Source organism: Lemur catta, chromosome 7 (genome assembly GCF_020740605.2).
Source record: "Lemur catta isolate mLemCat1 chromosome 7, mLemCat1.pri, whole genome shotgun sequence".
Classification (NCBI taxonomy): domain Eukaryota; kingdom Metazoa; phylum Chordata; class Mammalia; order Primates; family Lemuridae; genus Lemur; species Lemur catta.
Window position 1 is genome coordinate 11471174 of NC_059134.1, and position 12623 is coordinate 11483796.

General features: G+C 43.6%; 1 protein-coding gene across 2 annotated transcripts; it reads right to left on the reverse strand.

The window, feature by feature from the left end:
* Window positions 1-1620: 1620 nt before the first annotated feature.
* ACAD8 (acyl-CoA dehydrogenase family member 8) lies at window positions 1621-12620 on the reverse strand. Of its 2 annotated transcripts, none has more exons than XM_045555635.1 (11): window positions 12409-12620; window positions 10262-10362; window positions 9661-9830; window positions 8925-9010; window positions 8424-8500; window positions 7892-8029; window positions 5737-5872; window positions 5542-5639; window positions 4997-5149; window positions 4234-4336; window positions 1621-2440 (listed from the first exon to the last, which is right to left on the reverse strand). In XM_045555635.1, exons 1-11 carry the CDS (start codon window positions 12515-12517, stop codon window positions 2388-2390), a joined length of 1224 nt encoding a protein of 407 aa, XP_045411591.1. In that variant the 5' UTR covers window positions 12518-12620; the 3' UTR covers window positions 1621-2387. The 2 variants fall into 2 exon arrangements, with proteins under 2 accessions (XP_045411591.1, XP_045411590.1); XM_045555634.1 differs by having other exon boundaries at window positions 8925-9034.
* Between the last annotated feature and the right edge of the window lie 3 nt (window positions 12621-12623).

Below are 12623 nucleotides of genomic sequence, written 5' to 3' on the forward strand. Positions count from 1 at the left end.
TCTTGCCACCACACACTGAAATTGCTTCCTATTTACCGGCCTCCTTCGTCCGGAAGGCCGGTCCAAGCTGAGCTGTGTTTGGTCTGTATATGCCCTGCACCTAACATGGCACCGCCACATAGGTTTTCCTTAAGACGTGCTGTGGCTCTTTTTTTATTTCTGAGATAGGCAAATGCACTGTGCCGGAGATGAGCTCAAGGTTCATTATGTTCTTGCTAACTTGGTCAAATCCCTTGCTAGGCTACTGGGAAACTGAAATCTCTGAATAATAATTGAGGGTGATAGTGAGAAATGCACTTTTAATAACTACCATTTCATCAAATCTTACTAAGGCAACAAATAATGAGACATGAACACATAGCACCTGTTTCTGCTTCCAGTCAGAATAGGAGCCTCTCAGAATTGGAATGCCAAGAAGGAGCCCGATTCCTTGGGAGGTTTTCAAGCACTATGGGCATCTATATTCCCTCACATCTGCCTTTCCTTTTAGGCTCAAATTGTCTCATACCATGACTATTTCAAGAACATTTTTTTCCCAGGTTTTTTTTATTGTTGTTTTTTAGACAGTGTCTTGCTATATGGCCTCAAACTCCAGGGCTCAAGTGAGCCTTCTGCCTCGGTCTCCCAAGTAAGCTGGCATTACAGGCTTGAGTCCCCATGCCTGGCTCAAGAACCTATTAACTGGATATGTCTTCCCATCTGTCCTTCCTCACTCATATTCATCCCACATATGCATTCCAGAATGTTTTTTTGAATTAATTTCATCATATCTTCCTCATTAAGAACCTTCCATGACTCTCCACTGTTCACCAAATAAAACCTCACCCTTGGCTTTTCTAACTCTAACCCAATTCAACTTATATTTTCTTTCTGTCCCTGCCAACCCCAAACCACAATTAAACAAAACTGCAAACAGCGTCCACATAAATCCTATACTTTTCCTGCTCCTGTTTCTTTCCTGTCTGAAACTGACATTCTTGATTCTCCTTAAAAATTCCATATTTTCATAAAAGCTTAATATGAAATCCTACCTTCTACCTTCTCTCTGACTCCCTCCCTACTTTATCACTTTGCCAGGTTGCCTTCTCAGTCTTATGCAGACATATGATTACAGTGGACTACGGCTATGCTTAGCTCCTCTCTTACAGAAGGCCTTGGACGGCAGAAACACCCTTTCAGCTCTGTAGCATCCCACACCCGATCCCTATGCAGTGCCCAATAGTTTCTTATGTAGAGTATGCATTCAAAAAAGAAAATAGTTGTTGTAGCTAGACACATATTTTGTTCTCTCCAAACATTGATTGTAGTTAATAAAATATCTTCATATATTTTTCTACAGAGATGAGGAGATGGAATAACATAATCATTTATAACAGTGCTCCCCCATAAGTCCCCATCTTTGAATATTACTTTAAATCTTTCCCACATCAGAAACAATGCTTAGTTGACAAAGCTATTAATAATTTAAGGAGCCTACTTTTTAAAAGCCAAATTGCTCAAGGATAGATTTTTTATTATTATTACTTAGAATCCAGCTAAATGTAATCAAATTTAAAAAAATTTTAAATAGCTGTAAAGGCTTAGAAGGATAATACAAAAACCAATGTTAGTAGAACCAAAGACAGTACAGAAAGGGGTAGACTTTATTTATCAACGTAGTGATTAAAAATATTTAAAAAGAGGAAGAAACAACTTCAAAAAAGGAAACAAAAGCTCAGATAGAAATTACTTATCAGGAAGGATTACAGAAACCCTAAATAACATTCCTAGACTGCAGGCTTCTAAAAACAAAGAGAACAAATGTTCAAAATTCCAAATAATCTCAGCCCTTGATATTCAGATAGTCCAGACATAGAAACACACCCTAAACCACAGCTTAGGAGTAGTTTCCCAAATATTCATTTAATCATAATTTACATTCCAGAGAAATCCTCTGCATCCTTAGCCGTGCTGCAGAAAACAGAAACAGACGAGAGCATTCTCCCTTCATTTCCTCTCCCCACACCTTTGCTCTATAATCAGGAAGAGTTTCAGTGGAAGTACCCAGGCCCCTAGAAGAAGAGGGATCCAGTGAGCCACCAATACGCAGAAAAATCAAGACAATGTGGTTCCAAAAAAAGACTTTGGTTTGATAGTGAATCTTCATTTGTCACCTTTCTAGAATTATGAAAACAAGGCAGTATGTCTTCTTGTGACATTTCTAATCAGGGAAGCTCTTCCATTTCCACTGAGGACTCTGCTGCCCACAGAGAGTGCAGGTCCTACCCTGGAAGCGCTCAGCCCTTCAGTCTAATCCATGATTCATTTAGAACAGAACAGCCTGCATGGAACCCTTCAACACTGATTGCAGCTGCACACTGAACACCAGGCAATATTAAGTGTGGGCACTACTCCTTAAGCAGGCTTCGAGAGATCAGCATCCTCATCACTTCATTGCTACCTGCAAGAGAGACAGAGAAGGAAAGATTTAATAGCAGCAAAATCTGAAAGTTCACTAAAGCTCTGACCAGGCTGCTCCAAGTCTAGTTCAGGATAGTTGTGGATTTAAACTAGAATCACTGCTTTTATCTCTGGGAGGGATGGGATTATCATAGACTTCTCTCCAAAGTACAGAAAAAGGCCAGGAAATAAAAAAAAAAAAGTCCAAAAGGAGATATACCAAAATATTATTCTGGATATAGAAACATGAGTGATTTTTTTCTTTTACTTTTCTTATTTTATGTAGGTTTTCAACAGTGAATATACATTTCTTTCATAATCAGAAAACTGAATTATAAAAGAACAAAAACATCTTCCTAGAAGAAGGTATCAATTGTTTGCTTCACTTTTAGCAGTGGCCTTTAATGCAAAGAGAAATATAAACCCTCTTGAGGAATGAGTAAGCACAATATCAAATAAAGTCAAATCTAAAATTTTAGATTTATCTAATAGCAAAGTCCATGACAAAACAAAATGATGAAGTAACCAGTACCCAAATTTCTCTACAAATAGATGATGGTGTGACCTAAAATAAATGTATCTGGCTTTTCACACTTATTATAGCAGAGTTAGAATGAAGGGCAAGTTTCCCTCACTCATAAAAGCCAAGTGAGAAAGTAATCGCCAAGAGTAACAGAAGGAATTAGATCCTGGGGAATGGAATTTGAATACTGGCAACTGAGCTAATAAACATGCTTCCAGGAAGCAGAAAGCAGCAGACTAACCTTGAGCAGTCTATACTTCAAACACAAGTATAGGAACTTCTCAAGGTCTGGTTCCCAGATAAGGAGTGGCAGACTCATTGGACAACTTGTTAGAAATGCAAATTCTCAGGCCCACAGTAGAACCATGGGAGCAGAAGCTCCAGGGGCGAGGGGTCCCCCCAAGGCCCAGCAATTTGTCTTAACAAGCTCTCTAGCTAAGTCTAGTGCATGCTCAGGTTCGAGAAGGATACTTTGAAAGGGGCAGGGAGGCCCCATTATATAATGTCCCCAGTGAAGCAGCCCCACATTACTGCACTGGAAGTCAGAGAAGCCTCTGTCCCATCAGCTTTTCCTACAGTGGAACCCCAGCTACCTACACTCGCTGGAACACGAGTCATGGAATTTCAAGACTTACACACCGGTTGTACAGTGTGGAGAAAGCCATGCACTGAGCTGACTCCAGCAGCTTACATATTCCCCAGACAGAATGCCTGTGACTACCAAGAAGATGCCCATATGCTGATGATTTATTTTATTGAAAAATTTACTAGCAATATTGATACAGATATCTTTTAGACTGTTTGGCTGATAATCAATTTGCAGAGCTGCTGGTGACCATACTGGCTCACATTTGCCCCATAAATTACTGTATAGAAGTTCTGAGATCCCTGAGGACCAGGTACTTTATAACAGTAAAGAATAGCCACTGCCGTAGCCTTGAACATGCTTTCTCATGTATTATCTCAGTTTGAGCCTTCTCTCAAATTACAAAGAAAAAGAGCAAAAGCAGAAATGGTTCAATGTCCTACCCATGGTGACAAAGCAGTCTCCTGACTCCAGGGTGGTGCTCCTTCTAATGCACCAACAGGCCACTTCCAGAGCAGGGCTGGGGAAAGGCAGGCAGACAGGAAGGAAGGAAGGAAGGAAGGAAGGAAGGAAGGAAGGAAGGAAGGAGACAAGACAGACAGGGCCTGATGGGCCAGACAGGCTGGGGAAAACACTGATCCTATACCCATTCTGAAAGGAAGAGAATATCTCTGGCAATTTTTACCTTCTAGAATTTGGTGGACCCTGGAGTCCCGCACATACTGCTGAACAGCATAATCCTTTAGGTAGCCATAGCCCCCGTGCATCTGTAAAGCCTGGTTGCAGATCTGCAGGGAGACAGGGATCAGATCCCATTGACTGTAGGAAGACTGTGGATCAAGTGGCTTCCCTCCCTACCCTAACCCCTAATCAAGCAGCCTGCTGTAGACTAATGAGAGGAAGAACAACTCACAGCCAAGCCCAGAGAGGGGTCCACATTCTATGTGGTCAGAGACAACAAGGGAAGTTCATTTACTGAACCCCAGTAGACAGGCAACTCAAAGATCTCTGCCTTTCTCACTTACTATCTGCTGGCCAGAAGTTGCCCACAACCATCCTGGCTAGGATTACATGAAGCTAAGGTGCCACCTAGTGGCCAAGCAGCTTCAATGTGGCTCTGCCCGGACAACGTAAACATGGCAGAGTGCTAAATTTGGGCGTGAGGCATTGGACTGCTGTGAAACTTCCAAAGGTGGTGTCTTATCTAGAACACAACCAAACAACAGTGACAGAATGAAGTATGTAATGGCATGGAGCAGGCCAAAAAACGTGCTATGAGAGCTCCCATACAGGCCTCTCATGAGTTCATTTATATCCTTAAGCCCCAGGGTGGCCCTGCAGCATCGCAGGAGAGGTGGGTTCCAAAGCTGACTTATGCCCCTCAACACCTCTGGGCCTAGCAGCTGTTTCCTGTCCATCTGAGGAGAGCCAGAGGGCTTGTCACGTACAGCAAAGCATTCATCCGTAGCAAAGAGCTTGGCCATGGAGCACAGGACCACTGCATCTTCCCGCTCCTCCTGCAAAGCTACTGCAGCATTGCGGATCATCAGCCTCGAGGCCACCAGCCTTGTCGCCATATCAGCCAGTTTGAACTGCAGGTACTGCAGCAACAGGGGGAGAAGAGAACCAGAAAAGACAGAGGGGCTCAGATAAGACAGGGGGGCTCAGACCAGCACCTAATCCGGGACCCTTAAAAAGACATCCCTAATGAAGTGCCTTTTCTAAGTGAGCCAAAGCTTCAAAGTCTCTTGCCTCCTCCACGGAGGAACTTCACTGCCTTGTGAGTTCTAAGTCTGTTTGCTTGCTCTGCACTCTAGTACCATCACCTCTGAAAAAGATCACTGACAGAAACAAAGCACAAGCTCTGGCCAAGATGGTGGTAGGACTCCACAAGGGATGTCATGGCTTCTGTTTCCTAAAGAACATGGGCACCAGAGCAGGTCTCAGGGGCTGCAAAGAGTGGAAAGCCATGCAGAGCCACCAGGGACATTACCTGTTTACTGGCCAGAGGCTCTCCAAACTGCTTCCGGACATTGAGGTGGTCTTGGGTGAGGATGACTGAGGCATGAGCAGCCCCCAGAGAGCAGGAAGCTAGAGGGGAAGAGTGCCAACATTCCACCTGAGCCGGAAGGACAGCGCTGCTTGCCCCAGCCTGCTACCTCCTCAGCCCACCCCTTCATGTCCTCACCAATGTTGATCCTCCCTCCGTTCAGTCCTTTCATGGCAATGAGGAAGCCCTGCCCCTCGTTCCCAATTCTGTTGGCCACGGGGACAGCACAGTCCTCGAAGATCACAGCTCGAGTTGGCTGGGAGTTCCACCCCACCTGGCAAAAATCAGGGACTGTGTGGCTGCCCAACAATCCACCAGGCAGGGCGGCCTTCCCTGGAGACAGAAGTCTGTGAAGTATGAGTTCCAATACCCTGGGACTCAAACCCATAAGAACTTAAAACAAGGAAAAAGAAAAAGTTCAGATTTAAAGGCTTGTCAACATTCACAAGATGTTTGTTTAAGCTAAACATTTTTTAACTTACTAAGAAAATCTACATTCTAATGTCTACCCTACCAGACTAACCTATAAATACTTCCCCCAACTTTTAGGAATGTGGCAGAATCTGCCCTTATTTTTGGTGCCTCTATGAGTATACTCTTTTATAAGAACAGAGACAATATCAGGCTTATTTGAAGAAGTTTAATTTACTTTTAAAGGCCTTAATAGCACACTTCTCTTTTAAAAGCTTAGTGTTCCTAAAAGATGTTGTAATTAGACTGGCGAGGGAGGAATAACACACCGTCCAGGCAACCCCTGGTCTAGCACTTAGCTGCAGACAGAGCAATGCGGGGACTAGCTCAGGAGAGACAATTGTGTCCCTGTTTTCCTAACTCAGCATTCTGTACTATCACAGAATCAGCCACAGCAAGAGTGTTTATACTACAGAAACAGGCAAGCACTATAAATGAGTTTGTTTTTCCCAGAGAGCTGGCTTAGCAGGCATATCACTGGATATATCAGTCGTAAGCTCAGAGAAAATTCTGAATTCCTGAGATGTAGTCCGTGTCATACAACTAAGTTAACTTTATTTTTCATCTTTGGACAAATCACCTGACTTCTTTGCAGCCTTCGTTTCTTTATATAAAATAAGGGAGGTAGACTAAAAAGCCAGCAGAGCCTCTTTTTTTCAAACAAAATCCTATTCAGATACCTCACATATAAATAGATTAAGGCCCTCACTACTTGATCTCTTCCAGGGAGAAGAAGGCTTCAAGGAACTTTCAGGCCTTGTGAGGAAGATTTTGAAAACCACAAACTATAGAAAATCTCCCAGTTCCCTTCTGGCTCTGAAAATATTAGTGCCTTCACAACCTTTCCTTATATAAAAACATCCAGCAGCTCTCTTTTGTTGATGAGATGAACTCCATTCCTAAGCTTTTTATTTAAGCTCTTCCCCTGACCCCAGGAGCTAGCATAACTGCACACAGTAGGCTATGTAGGAAATGCCTGCTATGTTACAAAAGAGAAGGGGCACAAAAACTCATAACTCCTTGGCAGTTGCAAAGGGTTGGGAAGGATTGTGCAGGAATATACGGAAACTCTAGGAGCTGTGAAAAAAAAAGTATATGTAGGGCTTATTTCATTATCTGACTTTTCCCCCAAATCCCAACTGTGACAGTACAAATTGGAGATAGATGACTGTTTTGAGGATCTGGTCTAAAAAGCTGAGTGGGTTTCACCCTGATCTCCAATTACAGTTACAGAATCACAGGTCTATTGTTCATGGCCTGGCCACGGGGTTTCTTTCTTTTTTTTTTTTTTTGATCCCATGATAAGAGGAGGACATGAGGTTTCTTAATCCTAGGAATGTCTTACTTTCCCAAGCACCTATTGAAACACTGTCCTTCTTAGATTACTGAAATACCCACAATCCCCTCCAAGGTCATTTTTAGTCAAAGAAGAAAAGTAGACCACATGCTTTTCATTCCCGAGAATTCTGGCCAACACCAGATCTTTTATATGTATCTCTTTCTGGGGTAAAAAGCACAACAAAACGAGAAGCTGGATAAGAATATGGCGCAAAAGAGGAGGCAGGAGAAGGGACAGCACTAAATACCAGGCAGCCTGTGGGACTTACTGGCAAACTTTGCTACTCTTCCCAGAGGCCTAGTGTTTCTTTAACAATGTCCTATTCTATTTTATATGCTCCTGTCAAAAAATCCTAATAGAAGTAACTGCTTCAAAGGTAGGTTAGCAGGTATGTGAACCTATTTTCTGAAATAGGGCAGGAGTTGGTCTGGCAGGTGACGGAGTCTCATACCTTCAATTGCTTCCTGTCCAACAGCCACTCACCTTTTTCTCCTTCTTGCCGAAGCTGAGGCCAGGGGTCCCCTTCTCAACCACTATGCATGAGATGCCTTTGGGGCCTGGTCCTCCCGTTCGGCACATGACCACGTAGATGTCTGACTCACCACCACCGCTGATGAAGGCCTATGGGGTTGGAGAAGGGGCGTGTAGGGATCGGGAAAGCATAAGTTCTCAGAGCCTAGTGTCTGGGAAAACCACTGAGGTCCTCCCAGCAACAGGACACTAAAAGGTGTAATGGCACAGAGAGACTGAGGAGGGGTAAAAGGTAGCTGCAGTAACTAGGGAACCTGGGGATTACTGAGGAGAGGACAGGCAAAAGTGAACAAAAGTATCTGGAATCAGATCTGAAGACACAGAAACAGTGAGAGTGAATAAAGGGAAATGGGTCAGAGGTTCTCTTCCTAACATGTAAAAATTCTATGGGGACATTAACTCGTAAATGCAAAGGAACTAGCGGATGTCGGAAGGAAGGTGGCAATGATCTCCAAGTTGCTCTGAGAGGGCAGCATGTTAGTACCTTGGAGCCATTGAGGATATAATGATCTCCTTGTCGTTTAGCCGAGGTCAAAAGAGATGCAGCATCACTGCCGCTTCCTGAAGCAGGTATCAAAAGGGAGCAGAGAGAGGGGTGAGAAAGTTAGTGAAGTCAAGGGAGCCTCGCACAGTTTCATCTCCTAGGAAATCTTCCCTAGAGACAAACAGGTCAGAGTGTGCTACTGTAAAATCCAGACGGCCAAAGGAACTCTCTGTACTTTGTAAAAACTGCTGCACCAATTGGATCACTGTCTGAGAGTACTGCAGCGAGCCTCTGCAAGGAGGTTCTGGTCTACAGCCTGCAGGGCCCCTGACCTAGAGGCCTCTCAGTTCTATGACATCAGGTCATGGGACTCTATTACTCCACAACCAAAGTGCTGGCAAGTCATTCTGTGTGTCAACAGACTAGAAGAAGTGCTTGGTGACTCCACCTGAATCACATCTCTCTCCCTGCTATATGTCACCTGCAGTGTGGCAAACCCACCTGGTTCAGTGAGGCAGTAGGAAGCAAACTTCTCCATGGTACAGAGCGGTGGGCAAAATTTGTGCCTCTGTTCCTCATTTCCAAAGCTATCAATCATCCAGGCACACATGCTGATAGGTACACCAAGAAGACAAGACATTGACAGAAACAAAGCCAGAAAAGAAAGGGAAATTGGGGGAATGGGAGAGAGAACAAACAGCAGGGCAGCAAAGCAGAGTGAAGCAGAAGACAGTGGGAAGGGAAAAATCACGATTGAGAAAAGTCAACTTCAAAGGAAAGGACCAGATTAAAACAAGTTTCTGGAATATGTACCACCCAGAGATACCCAGGGCCACGGTTTCTCACCTGGATGTTCATTCTACTTCTAACTAGGTTACATGGGCCCCTAAAAATCAGAATTATATGTACTTGCTATTACTTTCTCAAATCATTGGTGGTTCTATCTTTAGACTGAGGAAAAGGGCACCAGGACCCTGACCACTCACTCTACTGGAGGAGTCTGCTGGTACCAGCTCAATCTACGACTGGGGAGGAGGCTGGCTGACCTAATTCCCTAAGCAATGCACAGGACAACACACTCAAGTCCAACAGGCAGCGGCAAACCTGGTAGGTACTCTTGAGTCTAGTTCCTCAAGGGCAATCAGCTTGAAAAGATCAATCTTTTTCCTATGAATCTGAAATTTCCCAGACAATCCATGTGAGCACTTCATTGTGCTTTCCAAGCTTGGGCACTCACTTGTGTATGCTTATATAGGCTGTGGTGCTGGTGCAGCCTGTAGCCAAGGCTTCAAAGATGACAGAGGTATCGAGCCGTGACAGTCCGGACCCGCCCACATCTGTTCGCACATAGACCCCCCCAAAGCCTAGCAGGGCTGCCTTCCGCATCACGTCCACTGGGAACAGCTCCTATGTACAAGAGAGCAACATCATCAGTAACTGATCCAGAGACGGACTTTCCTTTGGATGATTCAGTGAGGGGAGTAGGATGTTTGCATTTGGGAGAGTGTAGGGATTCTCTTAACTTAATATGACTGCTTGTCTCACAGTGGTGTAAGTTAAGATGTGCTCTGTGAGAATTGTTTTTCTGGCATTAAAAAGTTTATCATCTATAAAACTACCTTGGTTTTATGTCCAAATCTTTATTCAATTTTTTTAAAAAAGACATCTACAAGATGATCAGGATGCCTTCTACGAAATGAGGTCATCCATTATCAGTTCTCTCACTTGCAGGAAAAGCTGGTAAGTGACACTGATCAATTACGACTATAAGGAGATGAAAATAAGGGTCACTGCACAAGGCTTTTGTTGGACTATCTATCTACAAGGACAATGCTTACCTTCTGGTCCCACTCTGCCATATTTGGAGCCATCTCCCGAGCAGCAAAGTCAAAGGCCACTTTCTGAAATTCTTTCTGCTCTTCATTAAGTCCCATGGAAGCTGTGGGCAGGATTGAATATGTTCAGTTCTAGGACAGAGGTCAGGGAAGAGTACTGCAAAGAAGCACCATGAGGCTGAGAGGGTGGACCTATTATAGCATTTCCCATACACACTACAGCCTTTAACAGCAAGAGAATGGCATCTTCAATTATTAATCTGTTCCTGAGATGGAGAAGGGACAGTTCTAACACATACCCAGATCAACCTAGGACAGTATATGGGACTTTCCAGACATCTCCTACCCTAGCCACTTATTAAAATATAGTTGCAGCCCTGGAGGTAGGGGCCACAGTGCTAAAACTCTGGTCACAATGCTAAAGAGCACTAAAGGAAAACTATGGAGCTACCACACTTGGCAATAATTACTTCAGTGGCTTCTAGCGATGGAAAGTCCTTCCAAGAGAACACAAGTGCAGGTGGCATGGCCTGTTCCTCTGGGGCAAACCTGGGTGTCAGTAATGCCCAGCAGTGTGAGCCAAGAGAAAACATTTTTGTCTGTGATCAGTACTCTCATTAAAATGGGAAACTCAGAAATGAATAGTGAGGATTAAAGATTAGGCTACCTTGAGAAGCTCAGAGCAGAAATCTCTGTTGGGTATTACTCTCAGGGATAAAGTTAGGGATAAACAATTAATGGTTCTCTGGCCATCAGATCATTTATTCACACACTCTTGCTGCTGTAGCTCATAGCTCAAAGATCATTCACAAAAGAATATTTATTGAGTCTTTACTATGTAGCAGTGCTGTGTTTACAAAGATGAATATGGTTCATTCACACCAAGGACAACATAAACAGATAATGCAAACAGAAGCGCTACAGAATTTCAATCCTAGTAAAAGCTCCATAAATGTTAAGAGTTCTTCTGTAAATGGCTACTTCCTAAAACCAGTAGTTCAAAGAACTAAAGGTTTAAGAAATAAATTTGAATTGCATCCTAAATAAATAATAGGGAAGAGTTTCATATAAATCACATGCATAAGTATATATAACATAATTACTTTTAGACAGATAACAAATACAGTCAATTCCAGAAAAGGGAATGGTTAACAAAAGGAGAGTATTGCTTGGAGAAAAAAGTGGAAGAGGGAAGTTAAAAAGTAAATTATACAAAAAAAAGGCAAATTAAATACAGGAAAGTATGGTGACTAAGTAAAAATATCTAAGTTCCCAAAAGAAATACACTATGCAAACAAAACAAACACCAGGCCTCATGAACTTTCGTCAGAGTTACTGACAGAGTTCAAGATAGCCAACACACTAAAAAGGTAAAGCTAAATAGAAAAGCAGCCCAAATGAAATGAGGAAAACGTTTATTGTACAGCAACTCAAGTGGAAGATGAAAAGAAAACAAGGCAGAACAAAAAAAACCTCTGAATAATTCCTTATTTGCTTTGGTATCAACCAATGCGACCTTGTTTACCAAATTCTAAATGCTAGAACAAGGCAGCACCTCTTGAAGTTGTTTTAGGACGCTGAGCAGAAAATAGTATTCTATACCTTAGTGTACTTTATGGATCTAGTGCCAATCTAAGGGATTTATTCTACTATAAACTGTTATTTAAAATAAATAAAAAAGTGGTTAGGTACTTCACAGACAAGTCACAAATTGGCTGTAATCACTTAGTCCCACTAGGTCCCCAACATTCCTTGTTACATTCAAATTATTTGCCTCTTGCCTAAAAACATTCAGGTTTGTAATCTCCAGTAGTTTCCCACTTCCTGCACGAGTTTCCACAGTAAGTGTTTTACAACTATAGATGTTGAGTTATAAAATGTATATATGCGAGTAAATCTTCTGGGATTACCTTGGAGCTTTTGTTCATCTATCACCACCAGCATCCAGTTTTTTACATTCCCACTACCTTTATGACCTATTGATATGATTTTAAAAATCAATCAACCAACAAAAAGTCACAAGTTTTTGCACTTCTCTAAGCATCGGAGGGTGACAGGACACAGAGGGGAGTCGGGCGAGGGGAGACGGGACGGAGCGGGGAGACCGCGGCCCCCCGCAGATGCCCCCGCACACCCAGGGCTGGCCTTACGATCTATGCAGGAGGTCAGGCTCCGGTGGACGGTTTGGGCAGGAGTCTGGATCCCGCCGCGCAGACAGCCCAGGCGCGCCCCGAGTCGCCGGCAGCCGCTCGCCAGCATCGCAGCTGCTCCTGCCCCAGCCTAGCTCGGCGCTCCCGCGCCCTCGCTGCGGTCATGTTCGCCCGGGCCGTGGCCCCGGCCGCTCCCTGGGGATGGTAGTCTACAC